Source organism: Oryzias latipes, chromosome 24 (assembly GCF_053564925.1).
Source record: "Oryzias latipes strain Hd-rR chromosome 24, Olatipes_Hd-rR_3.1".
Taxonomy (NCBI): domain Eukaryota; kingdom Metazoa; phylum Chordata; class Actinopteri; order Beloniformes; family Adrianichthyidae; genus Oryzias; species Oryzias latipes.
In genome coordinates, this window is record NC_136260.1 from 3,842,544 (window position 1) to 3,858,504 (window position 15,961).

At 46.6% G+C, this 15,961-nt stretch overlaps 1 protein-coding gene across 1 annotated transcript; it reads right to left on the reverse strand.

The window, feature by feature from the left end:
• Window positions 1-464: 464 nt before the first annotated feature.
• On the reverse strand, window positions 465-7,187 carry ufl1 (UFM1-specific ligase 1). The gene is made up of 19 exons (XM_004083911.5): window positions 6,963-7,187; window positions 6,733-6,878; window positions 6,623-6,651; window positions 6,451-6,548; window positions 5,507-5,621; window positions 5,285-5,415; window positions 4,316-4,374; window positions 4,098-4,244; window positions 3,584-3,759; window positions 3,336-3,515; window positions 3,137-3,263; window positions 2,921-3,037; window positions 2,626-2,746; window positions 2,382-2,548; window positions 1,541-1,671; window positions 1,384-1,464; window positions 1,193-1,278; window positions 938-1,118; window positions 465-797 (listed from the first exon to the last, which is right to left on the reverse strand). Exons 1-19 carry the CDS (start codon window positions 7,037-7,039, stop codon window positions 612-614), a joined length of 2,355 nt encoding a protein of 784 aa, XP_004083959.1. The 5' UTR covers window positions 7,040-7,187; the 3' UTR covers window positions 465-611.
• Window positions 7,188-15,961: the final 8,774 nt, after the last annotated feature.

The window sequence follows — 15,961 nt, forward strand, 5'->3', positions numbered from 1 at the left end:
AAAACACACAAATGCGTTTTAGTTTTTAGCCTATAATCCTTGTGCTATCCTATGAGGTCAAGGTGACCATTGAAGTGTTCTCTCTACCATGACAAAGGTGGATAAAGGTGGAAAGATTTCATGTAATCCATGGACACCAGTGAAGACCACAAATCATTGAAGAAAAAAGGTTCAGAGCTCTGTCTAGTGGGTCTACATGACCCAACTCCCAATGTTAAAGTGCCTAGGATAGCACAAGGGTTTAGCCAAACATGAAAATGCATTTTGTTCGTTTTTAGCCTAGAAACCAAGCATGAACATGCTTTGGAGTTTCGTGGAAGTGTCCAGTCTCACTGCTCCTCATCTCCTAGCCGGTAAGACCTCCTATCGGCCAGAGCAGCCAAGATTCCCCCCATCCGTTTCTACCATCTATAGTAAAGCGATCCGGCGTGCTCGTGTGTTCAGGAAGACAAAGAAGCATCACACTGAGCAGAGGATTTTTTATTTAAATTATGAAAACCCGAGCCTCACTGAGGACTTGAATGTTTTCAGGGACATTCCTCCCTTCAATCATTTCTCATTTTTGTCCAAAATGTTTGCAGACCCAATCATCTCTCCCACATTGAAACCGTTTAGTCCTCAGAGAGCGACGGCTTCTTCTGCGACAGGACCAGCTCCTTCACACGGGGTGTCATGGCGGCCAGCTGTGAGCGCACGCCGTGACCCTCCTCTTCCTCCTGTTGCTCCACGCCTGGACTCTGACTCACCAGCTGCTTCACCACCAGACTCTGGTAGGAGGACAGCAGCTGCTGCGTCTCCTGCGCAAACACAAACACGTCCAGCAGTTGAATGCACACTGGCAGCAGCAGTGTTTACACAGTCGTGAACATATTTCCTGTTCACTGCTGTGAAGACTCATACACCACGCCACAGCAGAAGGATCTGACGGTTTTCCTACCGCAGGTATCCGGCCGGTGAGCGTGCCGATGATGTGCGGCACACAGCGCCCTGGGGCGTGCAGCATGCAGTGGGTGCTGGCCTGGAACAGCAGCACACTGGTCAGGTGAAGCACCAACGCCGGCTCATCCGCCTCCTTCAGCTGCTCAGTGAGGGCCTGACGGTGCAGGAACAGCGCCTGTCTACAGGACAGGAGTCGACATCCACCCAAACAGATTTCCAGATTTCATTGGAACCCCATTTGTGTGAGGCTTACCTCTCCCTCTTTTTGTCCCCCTTTTTAAGCATAAATCCACACACTTCAGCAGCAGCCTCCAGGTTGGTCAGGAAATCTTCAACACTCTGCAAGGATTCACCCTTAAACTCAGCAGTTCCATGAAGACCACATCCAGTCCTTAGGAGCTTTTGGACAGCTTGCTCGATTGAAGAACATCAGAGCAAACCTACTTTGCCATTCAGAGTGTTGTGCAGCTTCATCAGAGGTCCTCTGGTCTCCTCAGACAGCTTCCCCAAAATCTTCACTCTGACCTGCAGCAACACATCACACAATGGGTGTAGGCAGCAGTCCCTTAGTCCTGGGCCCACCAAACAGAGGAGGACAGACCTCACTGGTGATGGTGCTGGGATTCTCCACAGACATCATCAGGTCTGCAGCCAGGAAGTTCACCAGGATGTTGGTGACATCAGAGCACAGGGTCTTCAGGACATGTTTGATGATGTGCACCTGAGTTTCATCTGAGGAGAAAAACATCCCTCCTTTATTTGAAGAGCTCATCTGTTTACACGTCTGCCGGGACGTCCTGAAGCTTTTCATGTAAAGAAGTAGCTTTCAGCTGAACACACATCAGGAGCTCAAATGAACCCAACTTTATCCGCGTTGCTCTTTGCTGGAGCGTTTGCCATCTTGATCCACCTACGTCCTGCTTTTTCCCCTTCTTATCAAAGATTTCATTTTCACGTTTTATTTTTGCTGTTAAACCTCTTTGTGACTCATCGCTACCCTAGGTCAGATTTCACACAGCCAGGTGTTTAACAACAAATGGAACTTTTCGAGGATACATAAAACATTTATTGTTTTTTTTCTAAAAGAATATATTTTAATTTTGAACTTAACAAAGATGTAACTTTCAAAATTAAATCACTGAAACTTCAGAAACAACCAAACTGGGTTTTGGATGAAAAGTTGACGAATAAACTCACATTAAATGGAATTCTACTGAATTGGAAATCAAATCAAATGATGAACTTGATCATTCAAATTGGATTAATCCAGTCATTTGGCAGCTTATAAGGGTTCTTACCTATTATCACATCACACCTGAGGGTGGGAGAGACACTGTTGGGCATCCGTCTCACCCATGTGTGATCAAACCCGCACTGGGAGTCAAATCAACAGCAGCCCAGCATAAAGTCGTGTCCCCTACCAGTGGGGGAGGCGGACCTACCAGAGAAGAACTTGGTGCCTTTTTCAAACAGCCGAATATTGTTGTGGAGGTTGCTGATCTCCTCCTGCAGATCCTTCATGCTCTTCTTCTTGTTGGTGCCTGCTGAAGAGCTGGTGGAGGACGCGAAAACGGTCCGCAGCACCTCCTGGTAGGCTTTAGTCAGAGGCCTGCAAGGACAACCTCAGCAGGTTTTTTTGTATTTGTCGGCACACAAACCCAACTCTGACTGGAAGCAGAACTCTACCTGACTAAAGTCTCTGCCAGCTCAGAGAGGATTTCCTCGGGACAGTCGCTCAGTCTCTCCTCTAGAACAGTCACGATCTCCTCCTGGGTCATGAAAAGGGTTTCGCTCTGTTTGCTGCGATCTTGGGAAAATGAAAATACGAGTATTTAGTCCCACTGTGCAGCTTGAAGCCCCCCGTCTGCATGAAGAAGAAACTCCCCCATGCTCTTGCTGCATAAGAAAGCCTTGACGAGCATAATGTTCACACTGAGACTTCATGTCATCACCTCAAGAGAAAAGAGTTTTTTGGGCGTACTTGGCTGTGAGGGTCCGTTCTCTTCATCGCTGTCTTCCTCTCTCCTCCCTTTCTTCTTGGTTTTACGGATGCGGATCTCCCGCGCGTTTCCTCCCCCACCTGACTTCGTGCTGCTCTCTGCGGGAAGGGCAAGAGCATGAACTTTCAGAATAACTGGTCAGGACCAGGATGAAGCCTCTCCATGAGGTCTTTCTGTTTAGGTTGGTCTGAACAAACCTGCCGCCTTCTTCCTGCGCTCAGCATCCTTCTTGTCCTTCTTGGACGGCGCAGAGCTCTCTGTCAGAGCGGCAGCTTGCTTCAAATCCTCCTCTGTTATCAAGAAGACCGGGTTGCTCTTGAGCTCCTGATGAGGACATGACAGAAGATGCTGAAGGCTGCACAATGAAGAGACTGCAGAGGCCAAAGGCGTCTGCACCTTTTCAGCTTTCTGCTGCATGGCCTCATCAAACAAAGAGAGGCAGTTGGTGATGAACTTCTCGCTGATGACCACGGTCCCTCCCAGAACTCTGGCAGAAGACTGGATGTTGGTGTTCCTCATGGCCTGGCTGATGAGCATGCCAACATCCTCACTAGAGAGGCAGCTGGGCAGGATGGGCTGAAACCAACAGAGCGGATGAGATGCTGTTTTCCGAGAAGCCTGGTTCACAAATGAAGACCTCTGACCTGGACGTCGGTCCACGTGGAAGAGTTGACCGCCTCCTCCACCGAGGCCTCCACCTGGTCCACCAGAGCCTGACCCACACAGGCGGCTCGAAGGAACAGCAGCTTGTTGGATCTGAAGCGCTTCTTGATGTAGCTGGGCGGGTCTGGAATCCCGAGCCGGACCAAAGCATCAAACTCTGCAAGACAGAGAAAGCCTCAGCGCAAAAGAAACACTTGATGTGTCAGGGCAGAGGGTTCTGTTCACTGGGGGTTGGACGAGCAAAGACTCTGAAACCAAATTTTTCACTTTTACTTTCACCTGAACTGCACCTGAGGAGCAGAACCTCGAGTGTTTGAGCTTTTGACTAGAACGAGGCTACAGCTTTTTTACTCTAAAACTCAAAATGTAAAAACTATTCCTGCAACGTCCCAGGAAAAGGTTCTATTTAAACTCAGGAGGGTCCATTTGGTAGACAGAATTTTAAAACAATTTTAGCTGCAGCTACAGGTGGGTATTAGGTATTTCAGAACCGACCTAAATATCCATTCTGCTGCAGGAAGGAGTCGACCCAAGCGTTCTGCGTTTTGGAGTAAATGTCGGGAACGTAGACGGCTTTGTCCTGCCGGCCTCCGACCACACTTCCCCTCAGACGTCCGGTGCTCACCAGCTCCTCCAGGACAGCTGACAACAATGACAAGACGGCCTCAACACAGCAGATAGGGCAGCGATCGAAATGAGAGGAAGGTCCTTACAGTACAGAAGATGCTCCTGAAACCCGAAGGCACTAATCATGCTGCTGACCAGCGTCGGCCTGAAAGATCCACAGAAACAAAAGGCATCAATGCTGAGCAACTTTAGTCTGCAGCAGCTCTAGTTCATAGCTCTACTGTGTAGCAGCTCTAGTGTGCAGCAGCTCTAGTAGTCCATAGCTCTACTATGTAGCAGCTCTAGTGTGCAGCAGCTCTAGTAGTCCATAGCTCTACTGTGCAGCAGCTCTACTGTGCAGCAGCTCTAGTAGTCCATAGCTCTGCTGTGTAGCTGCTCTAGTGTGTAGCTGCTCTAGTGTGCAGCAGCTCTAGTGTGCAGCAGATCTAGTAGTCCATAGCTCTACTGTGCAGCAGCTCTAGTAGTCCATAGCTCTGCTGTGAAGCTGCTCTGGTGTGCAGCAGCTGTAGTCTACAGCTCTATTGGACATGAGTTTAAGTCTGTGTCTAAATTATCACCCTAACCCCTAACTAATAAAAAACTAGATAATGCAGGTCTATGTAGTTCCCTGAATTTTAAAAGCTATTCGGACACCATGCTCACAACTTTTATTTTTTATTTTTAATGGCGGGTATGACGTCATCAATTTCATGAAGTTAAATTCTAATTTATGAGCTTTTTGCGACGATCATTAATGAATCCACTGTCTTCTGAAGATAAAAACGTTGATGGTTTAGTAAAAAAAATATATTTGTTTTGCAAAATATGTTCCGACGCAATGCATTGTGGTCTATATTCGCTGATCTAATGAGCATCAATGCACACTGGTTTTACGCAGAGACTTCCAGTAAATTTCCAGGGCACTGGATTTTGGAATGGTAGATTCGGACAGTACGACAAAATGTAGAATGGCTTTTTTTTTTAAAATTCAGAAAGAAACAATACGACTGTTGATCACCCTGGGTTTCATCACCTCAAAGAAAAGAAAAGCACAAGCTGGAAGTCTCCCACACTACCTTGTGATGGCGCTGAAGAGTCCCTGTATTCTGGCTTTGTGACGAGCAACAAATGCTCGCGTGAAAATGACACCTCTGTTGTGCTGGTCGATTTCTCCTTGGATGAGCTTTCCAAGTCGCTTGGATAACTCCTGAGGAGAACGGCAAACGTCGTGACACGAGCACAGACAAGCCCAGCGAGGATCAAAGTCTCAGACTGCCAGGAGGAGAACGCCGACACACCTCACTGAGGAAATCTCCAGGGAGGTCGTAGGTCTTACAAAGCTCTGCGATGCTAACCAGACCCGCCTCCTGCAGCTTGTCATTCACCTCCTCGGCCAGGCGGTCCAGATATGTGCTGGAGAACACAAAATGATCAGCACGCTGCAAAAAAACACAAGACCTCACACAGGTTTTGGTCCTAAGGATAATTATAGTGCAGACATAAGGAAAGACTGTTGTAGCGCTTACATATCATATATTTAAGGAGGGGGCGATTGTATGTATATATCTATATCTATCTATCTATCTATCTATCTATCTATCTATCTATCTATCTATCTATCTATATATATATAGATATAGATATATACAATCCTGAAACTTTTTAGCGCAAAACATATTTATTTGAAGACATAATTTACTGAAATTTCCAGAGCAAAATAACTAAATATGAGCGGGTTGTTCATTTCAAGATTTGATTTAGCCTTAAAAGGTCATCAAAAACAAGAAATCCAAAACTCTACAGGTCCCGTTGGCAGATTTTGTTGACTAATATCAGGAAAAAAAACATTCTAAATGACTTGTTTTTTTTCTCCGTACATGTTACTGAACACTTGCTGCAGTTTCACATCAGACTCTTTCATGCTGAATTTGTTGAGGGATGCTGGGAAATACGAGAAGGGTTCATTTGAGACATCTACTTCCACAAAAATGCCTTTTTGATTGATGCACATTCACAATTGAATCAAATTATTTTACCAGCTATCAGCCATGGAGGTGAAAATGAAAACAATATTGATTAAAAAAAATGTGCCACAGTTTCACAACTTCTGGGGTATTATAAAACGAATTTATGATGACTATTCAAACTGGGATTTTAGGCATCATTATGACGTCATGAATATGTCAGCGTGAGCAGCCGTGAGAGAGTCAGACTGGATGTTTTGCTGGGTCCCGGCACTCACTCCTCGATCAGCTGTCCCAGCACCAGCTGCACTCCTCTGTCAGACTTCACGATCTCCGCGGCTCTGCTCTCCACGTGGACCCAGTCCACATTGAGGATCTGAAAGCAGAGCGAACGCGCTCAGGTCCTGGTCTGCTGCACACAGCTGCACACTCAGGGATCAGGACACCAACCTGCTGGAGGTCCACGATGTTGATCCGTCCTGCAGAACAAGCACAGGCCTTACTGTTACTGCTGGATCATGACTGCGGTCAGATTCGGCGCTGCTCGGCTCCAGACTGACCTCTGTGGACGTAGAGCTCGTCCCGAATCTCCCTGCTGATCTGCGCGGGGGTGATGTACTCCTTCCCGTCCAGCGTGTGGACGACGTCGAGCTTTTTGTCCTGAATCAGCTTGGTGATGATTTCAATGCAGTTCCTCTCCGAGAGCCTGTCAAAGTCCACAGAAAGAGGTGAGCGTGAGGAGCTTCATTCCCCCTGCGGAGACCGAAAAACGCGGCGGCTGCTAGCTTACTTCAGCACCGTGTCCGCGAACTGAGCCCGCTGGAAGTCCGCGGCGAGCCGGCGGATTTCCTCCCAGTCAGCCGCCATCCTTCTCGGTCGTGGGTGCAAGAACCAGAACTTCTATAGTAGAGAACCGAGCCTCAGGAGCCTGGTGCTAGCAGTCGGCTGGCTAACTTCTTCCAAGACACACGTCAACATTCAGTGACGTCAGACGGAGAGCAAGGAGGGTCAAACCACAAAAGCGAAGACACACTTTTCTTAATGGAATCACACAATAAGTTAAGGATATAGTTATTTACATGAGAGCTTCTCCTATTTGATCTGAATTGTAATGAAATACATAAAAATTTCATTTAATATTACTATTAATATTACTAACAACATCAAAGGGAATTTGGAATGAGAAAAAAACCCTCTTTAGAAAAAATATTATTACCCCAGAAATTAGGACAATAATAAATATAGCCCCAAATAACAGAAATGTTAAGGCTATTTGCACCATTTGCATCAATGACAGTTTGACAGTGACGACTTCTGCTCCTCACCAGCCACATGGTGTTGGTCTGAACCAATGCGTTCCACTCTTCCATAAGTGCTGCATGCAGTTCTGCAGGGGTGGGGTCCAATCCTCCAGTATGCTTCAGCTGGTCCCAGATGTTCTCTATGGGGTTCAGGTCAAGGGTCATTGCTGGTCATACCACATGAGCTACTCCCACTTCCTGAAGTCCAGCTGTGACAGTACTGGTACCATGTGATAGGGTGTAATCATCCATGAACAGAAAGCAGGGGGTGTTCTGGTGGAATTGGGGGATGAGAATGGTTCTATGATGTCTCTGAGGTTAGAACATTCAGTGATTCAGTTTGTAATTAATGGTGGAAAATAAGTATTTGGTCAATGACAGAAGTTCTACTCAATACATTGTTGTATACTCTTTGTTGTCAATGACAGCAGTCAAATGTTTTCTGTAAGTCTTCACAAAGTTTTCACAAACTGTTGCTGGTATTTTGGCCCATTCCTCCATGCAGATTCAATTCAATGCAATTCAATTTTATTTGTATAGCCCAAAATCACAACAACAGTCGTCTCGATGGGCTTCGAAGTGAAACATGAACTCAAAAGGATCATGAATACAAAGAGTTCAATAGGAAAATACTAAAATGAACTAACAAACTGACTAAGCTATGCTGGCATCCCTGCCCTTAGACCCCCCTTTGCGGTAAGGAAAAACTCCTAAAAAAACGGATTCTCGAAAAAAAACGAAGAAACCTCAGGGGTGTCCACATGAAGGAGGGATCCTCCCCCAGGACGGACAGGCGATTTACCAGAACTCCTAGAGAAGAATTAAGTTATCTAACTCTACAACTACATACAGTATATAAAGTCCAGCAGACAAGCTTCATCCAGCCGTGGTTGGGGGGACAATCAAGGGCACGAGTCGAGGCGGAGACACGATCCACAGCCAGGTGTGGGAGCAGGAGCAGAGACGAGGTACACGGTCAGGTACAGAGCAGAGACGAGCCAGAGATGAGCCAGAGGCAGGATCCACAGCCAGGTGTAGGAGCAGGAGCAGAGACGAGGTACACGGTCAGGAACAGGAGCACGGATGAGCCAACTGGAGTCTGGAAGCACTCCCACTCCCCAGGAGGGGAGAGGGAAAGAGTGACAATACATGAATCGCACTGCACCAAACAGAGGGAATGAATAATGATCAAGAATAGAGAAGAGAGGAAGGGGAGAAGTAGATGAGAAAAGAGGACAGAACCCCAGTGCACCATAGTTACCCCAGCTTCAACTTCTAGCAGCCTACTAACAACTAATTGTTATTGGTATTAAGTTTAATTTAAACAAATTAACATTAAGTTAAATAATCTCTGAAAGTCTGATAATAAGCCTGTCCAAAGAGGAATGTTTTCAGTCTAACTTTGAATGTGGAAACTCAGTCGGCCTCTCTTACATGAGCTGGGAGTTTATTTCATGATACAGGGGCTTGGTGGCTGAACGCTCTACCTCCAACCATACTTTTACTAATTCTAGGAACCACAAGCAGTCCTGCATTTTGCGAGCGAAGTGTTCTCATTGGATGGTAAGGGACTATGAGGTCCTTAATATAGGACGGGGCCATTCCATGTAAGGCCTTATAGGTTAACAGGAGGATCTTGAACTTGATTCTAGAATCAACTGGGAGCCAATGGAGCGAAACTAACACAGGAGTGATGTGATGTCTTCTGCTAGTTCCTGCTAACAATCTAGTTGCTGCGTTCTGAACAAGCTGGAGACTTCTTAAGGAACTCTTAGGACACGCTGCTAACAAAGAGTTACAGTAATCCAGCCTCGACGTAACAAATGCATGGATGAGTTTTTCAGCATCACTATTAGAAAGTATATTTCTGGTCTTAGCAATATTCCGTAGGTGAAAAAAGGTAGTTCTACATGCCTAAGATATGTGAGCCTTAAATCATAAATCCTTGTCAAATAAAACCCCAAGGTTTCTAACTGTGGAATTGGGGGCTATACTTATACCATCCAGGGAGACTATCTGATCAGACAGAGCATCTCTGAGGTTTTTAGGACCGAGTATGTTGACCTCAGTTTTTTCTGGGTTCAAGAGGAGGTCTCTTTGCTAAAAACAAAAAAGCTTTAAAGCATGATGTTTCAACCCCCATGCTTTACAATAGGTATGGTGCACTTTGGATAGAACTCGGAATTCTTTCTCCTCCAAACATGATGAGTAGAGTTCTTACTAAAAAGTTCTATTTTGTTTTCATCTGACCATAGGATATTCTCTCAAATCTCTTCTGGATCATCCAAACGCTCCCTAGCAAACTTTATACGACCTGTTCAAGTACTGGCAGGGGGGACACGTCTGGCACCGCAGGGTTTGAGTCCCTGTTGGTGTAGTGAGTTACTGATGGTACCATTTGTTACTTTGGTCCCAGCTCTCTGCAGGTCATTCGCTAGGTCCCCATGTGTGGTTCTGGGATTTTTGCTCACTGTTCTTGTGATCAAGAATGTTCTTGTCTCTCATAGTTGAGGTACAGTACACGCCAAAAGTTCGGACACATCTTCTCATTCATTTGAATGAGAAGATGTGTCCAAACGTTTGGTCTGTACTGTATATGTACGAATAAAGTTACAGGGCTCTCTCGTCTTTTTAAGTAGGGGAACTTGCAAAATTGGTGGCTGACTAAAAACTATTTTGCCCCACTGAATGAAAGGGTTAAATAGTTATGAATGTCCAAAAATGTACAAAAAGTTGCAAGAGAAACTGTTACTTTAATGTCTTAATGATGCCGTTGGTGTGTGTGATAGACCTGATTATTAACAACTCAGCTGAACAACTAAGGAAAATTGAAGCTCTCAGCTTTTGCAGTGAAACAGAAGCATGTTGTAATTCGAATGTATAACCTCCGGAGAGCAGCAGTGTACAAGCTAACAGATGGTTCTGTCTCACTTCTTCCACTTCATCCTGTGGGAAAAAACTTGGAAGGAGAGAAATACTGTGATTATATTTTCTGCCACCTGCACATTTATGAAGGAATTCTGCAGGTCTTTGTAATATTTTAGTTTCCTTTGCTCAGCTGTACATTGTATCATCAGCCTTTGGTTAAAAGTCGATCAGCCATCAGCCATTATAAGAAGCTGACATGAAGAAGACCTTCAGAATTCCACTTCCGACTCCTCTGTGGCTCCAACCGCTTTCCCTGCTTCATGTGGTTCAGTGGTAAATCCCTACTTCTGTGAGATTTGGTGAAATGATGCTGTAGCCTGAAGCTTCGAGAATCAGGAGAAAAGTAGATTTGTTCAAACTTCAGGACGCATTATTCTTTCACCACATAATGCCTTCTGCCTTCAAGCTCAGACTCAAATGACCTCCCATGGGGAAAAAAAAAACAGGAGTATATTTTTTGTACTTGAGAGCTCTCATTTGTGCGTGGATGTTATTTATTTTCCATTATAAAACAGATTAAAGGAGGTTGAAAAAGTCCTTATCTGACCCATCTGAATAATCATCATTTGCTCTTTTCTGTCTGTTGGAGAACTTTGCTGGAGTTTTCCCAGAGGCTGTTGCAGGGTTTGATTTGGTGTGCAGAGTGAGGGGAGTACGCATCCATATAATCCATCCACAATAGTGCTGCTGGGTGCAAAGGTTTATTCACAGTCTGGCTTCACGTTCCTGTGGCAGATCAGACTGTGGGAAAATGATCAAGCCCTTCGGTTCTGTTGATAAAACCCTCATCAGTGAGAAGTCGGCATAAACTACAAATTGAATTCTGTAAAAAAAAAAAAGTCTGATTTAAAAAAAATCCTTTAAGAAAAATGATCTAGAAATAATTCTTTGTGTGCTTGAGTTAGACTGAACTTCTGGATGGACTTGGGGGTGGGCAGCTGACATATTTGGACAGAAATCCTATTTGGTTTTAAGTTATCAGCTTTGCACTGACAGGAACAGGAAGAGGATCAACAAACTGGTGCTGAGACCCGCCTCCATTCTGGGATGTACCCCAGAATCAGTGACTGTGCTGGGTGAGAGAAAGATGTTATGTAAACTGGAATCCATCATGGACAATCCACATCATCATCATCCTCTGCATGATACAGTGGGTGCACTGAAGAGCTCCTTCACTCAAAGACTGAAACCCCTCGCGACAGGAACGAGCGCTTTCACAGACCTTTCCTCCAGTCAGCTATTTTACTCTACAAAGCCTCACAGTCACTAGATATTGTGTTATATATTGCATTTTAGTGTTATTACTTTATGCTATTGTCTGGTGTCTTTATTATTAATAGTAGTAGTGTAATATTTGTGAGGGTCCCACCAGGGCAGGTGAAAAACCTGTCAGGCCGCAAGAACCACAAGATATTTCTCGTTACAAAATACACTTTAATGATTATGACACAAATAACCCATCTCAAAACTCCTCCAAATATAACCAAAAATGTCCGAGGTGTAAATAGGACTTAGCTCGTGGAGTGGACGAGACCCCCCCCCCCCCCCCCCCCCCCCCGGGGTATGGCTGCGCTGGCGGCGGATGAATTAATCGTGCAGACGATTGCAGCGTCCCAAGGCAGTACCATGAGTGGAGCAACGGCAACCGGCTCACTCCTAGTCCCAGCCCTATTCTTTCTCCAGGGGCGACTTAGGCCCCTCCCCCTCCTTGCATACAAACACTCCTCTCTCGCTGTCTGTCTTCACCGCCGGCAGCACTAACCAGCGAGCGGCACCCTCCCTCCAAGGTTTGAGTGGCCGGCTCCTTTCGCGAGAAGTTCTCTCGCGAGAAGCTCTCTCCGGAAGCGCCCTGCAGCCCTTCCTTTGTCAGTTTATTCCAATCAATCCTCATGATGCTCACCGATGCGTTTCTCCCCGCCCCTCCACGCCGGAGCTGTCACTCTCATCACACTCTCCCCCATCATGGAAGAAAGAACTCCTCCGGGAGTCTTATTAAAACAGGGTGTAATCCTGGAACCGAGCAGGTGGCTTCCGTAGGCGCACAGGTCGCGCCTTTTCCCCTCTCCCGTCAACTGCCTCGGCAAATCCTGAGCAGGTCACAGCCACATCCTCCAAGGTGCCGTTTCCCTCATCCACCGATGGCACCCTGCCTTGCCTTTTAGGGATCTTCTGATGGACTTGGGCGCCAGGCGTCTGGGGAAGCCTCTGCTTCTGGCCCTGGATGGCTGGTCCCATCTGGCCTTCGTCTTGGGAGGCCGGGGTTGATGAGGCTGCCAAAGAACAAGTATATAAGTCTGTTGAAATGCACAACACTCTCTGACCCTCCCTCAACTGGAACTAGCCTATAAAGCACTTATGTGAGCCGTTCACGTACTCTAAAGGGGCCCTTAAAACGCCTCTGTAGCTTGGCACGCACCCAACGCTTCCTGGCTTTATCATGGACCCAAACCAACTCCCCCTCTGAGTAACATTGAAAATTAGCCCTGAAATCATATGAATCTTTTTGCCGTCCTGAGGCTCGAGTCTGATGCCTCTTAACTGCATCCACCACAGAGGACAATGTCTCCTGTAGCCGCGATACATACTCATCTACGGATGACAAGGTCTCATGGTTACCAACATTCAACATTATGTCCACTGGCAGCACAATTTCCCGCCCAAACAAAACTCGGTATGGCGTGAAGGAGTTGCTGGCATGGACACTGCTGCGAACATCACGTAGGGTAAAAGTTTGTCCCAGTTCAGTTGATTGTCTTTCACAAAAAGGGCCTACATTGACAGTAACCAACCTGTCCGACTGCGGGTGGTAAGCAAAGTTCTAGATTTATGAATGCTCAAAAGACTGCATAGTTCTTTATATGATTTAGATTTGCTTTGTTGTCATTGTGCATAGTACAATGAGATTGAAGCATTGCCATCAGTGCAAGAACAGCAAGAAAGGAACATTTTAATGCAATAAAATCAAACAAACAAACAGTGTGTACAAGTGTGCAAATATAAACTGTAATGTGTAAACATGTCAGAAGTGCAAGAGGTGGTAATGAGGTACAGTGTTGACACTGTGGAAAGAGTAAGAGAACAGGAATATTGATTTTATCTGTGCATTTGGGAATTAAGGATGGTTATTGCCTCTGGAAAGAAGCTGTTTTTGAGTCTTTTCGTTTTGCTTCTGATGCCTCTGTAGCGCCTCCCAGAGGGCACCAGGTTAAACAGGTCTGAGCCGGGGTGTGAACCGTCCTTGATAATGTTGTGAGCCCTAGTGATGCAGTGCGCGGAGTGGATGTCCGTCAGGGTGGGGAGAGGGCGTCCAATGATTTTCTGAGCCTTCTCTACTACTCTCTTAGACTCTCTTAAACAGTTATGCAGTATGTATGCATGCATCTGGATGGATGACTGGTAGAAGGTCAGCAGCAGGTCGGTGCTGATGTTGTTCTTCCTGAGGACCCTCAGGAAGTGCTGACGCTGCTGAGCCTTCTTGATGATGGCAGTGGTGTTTCAGGCAAAGGGCCAAGAATATCCAGTGCCACCCGCTCAAACGGTCTAGATGGATAGGCGCACGAGGCTGCTTCCCATGTGTTTTGCGGGACGCACCATCAACACATTCTCTCACCCAAGTCTTCACATCACAAAACCAACCTGGCCAATAGAATCTATCCTTCACTTTGGCTTGCAATCAGAGGGAGTAAGTCCAGAGCAGCACACTAAGTCCAGCGTGTGTCCTTTGCAGTGAGTGGGAAAATTAATAAATTGCTGCAATCAAAGGCTATCTAAGCAGGATAAGAAGTCTTTGGTAAAAGGATTATTACAGTTATCTGTTAGGATTATGGGCTCCTCCCACTCCTACCGGGGAATAATCGCCTCACCTGTTTCCAGTCTCCTCATCAACCTTCAGCCTCTTTATGGACTCCTCACCTTCCAGCCGATGTCAGTCCGTCTGCTCTCAGCGGTAGAGTATTGACCTATGCTAAACTCTAGACCTCGTCAAAGCCATTTCAATGCCTATGCCCACGCCTATGCCAAGAATCCTAATCCACTGTTAATCTGTTTCCTTCAGACATTGCCTCCAGCGTCCTCCACACCTCTGGTCTCATCTGCCGTCCAGGATCCAGCCGTCTAATCCGGAACTTCTCCACCACCACTGGGACTGATTAAAAACTCTTTCTCACCAACCATCTCTGTTCTGTCCTGCTTGTGGGTCCAGCCTCGTGAACTCTAACAGTTATCCATGTTGAAATTAAAATCACCAAGAGTAACAATGTTCTGAGATTGAGAAGTGAAATGGGTCAGTTGATGTGAACAGTCATTTAGAAAATCCTTGCTGTATTTGGGTGGACGGTAGACTTTACTATGCCCCCACTATGGTGGGGGCAGGACCAGAAAGAAGTAATGCAGTATATCCAAGTGAGTAGTAAGTAGGAGCAGAGACAGGAAGGACTTTCCAGGACTCACGAATGATCACCAGGACACCACCGCCTCGAGCATGTGTGCGTGGCTCACTGGTGTACACAAATCCAGGTGCAGTTGCCTCATTGAGTGCAGTGAAGTCCCCAGGTTGTTGCCAAGTCTCTGTAAGGCATAGAAAGTCCAGGTTTCGGTCAGCAAGAATATCCTGGACCAGCTGGCCTTTATTGGTGAGCGAGCGGATGTTGAGGAGACCAAGGATGACTGTAGTGGAGTTAGTGGAACAGAGAGGATCTGGAGTAGAGCGGGGGAGAGAGGCCAGCATGCTGTGGTCAGCGCCTCTGGCCGGAGCCGCTTGGAGGCAGTGAGTGTTTGTTTTTCTCCCCGCATGTCCCTTCACAGAAGACCTGACTGTAATAATAGTCCTAATTGGATAGACTGGGGGGGCAGCAGGTCTTGGAACGGAAGCAGTGTGGATGGTTTGTTGGGGGATGTGGGAGGAAACCAAATCTAGTCAGTCACTTCCACAAACCGATGTCTGTACGGATGAAGATGAGGTTTGGACAGGTGTGGGCATGATGGGGGCAGGTGAAGTCTGGACAGAGTGTCTGATGTTGGCCGCTAAAACATTGCTGCCCAGTGGACTGGGGTGAATCCCATCAGTTTTATAGAATGAAGTTCTGTTCCAAAACAGGTTAAAATTGTCAATAAAAACGAACTTTTCAGGCTGGCAACAGACTGGAGCCAGGTGCTCAGACTGGGCAGCCTGCTGAAGCGGCCCTGGCCGCGGAAGAGGGAGGGGAGGGGTCCCGAGATAAAAACAGTCAATGGGCAGGAGTTTCAAAAATTAAAAAGTCTGATGAACGCCTTTTTAGTTGTTTCAGACTCTCTATAGGAGGTGTCAGTAAAACCGACGTGTAAAATCAGTCTCCTGACTGTGGAAGTGAGAGATCGCAGCAGGTCTGGGAGTTTCTTTAGAATATCCAAAGCCGTGGCTCCCGGAAAGAAGTGAGTGACAGCGTTGAAGAAGCGGACCTTCCTTATTATAGAATCCCCGATTATCGCAGTTGACGGGGCAAACAGCGGAGGAGGAGACGCGGGCGAAGGTGCAGCGCCGAAAGGCATGACGGCAGCGGCGGCCTCACCGTGCGGCCGGTGG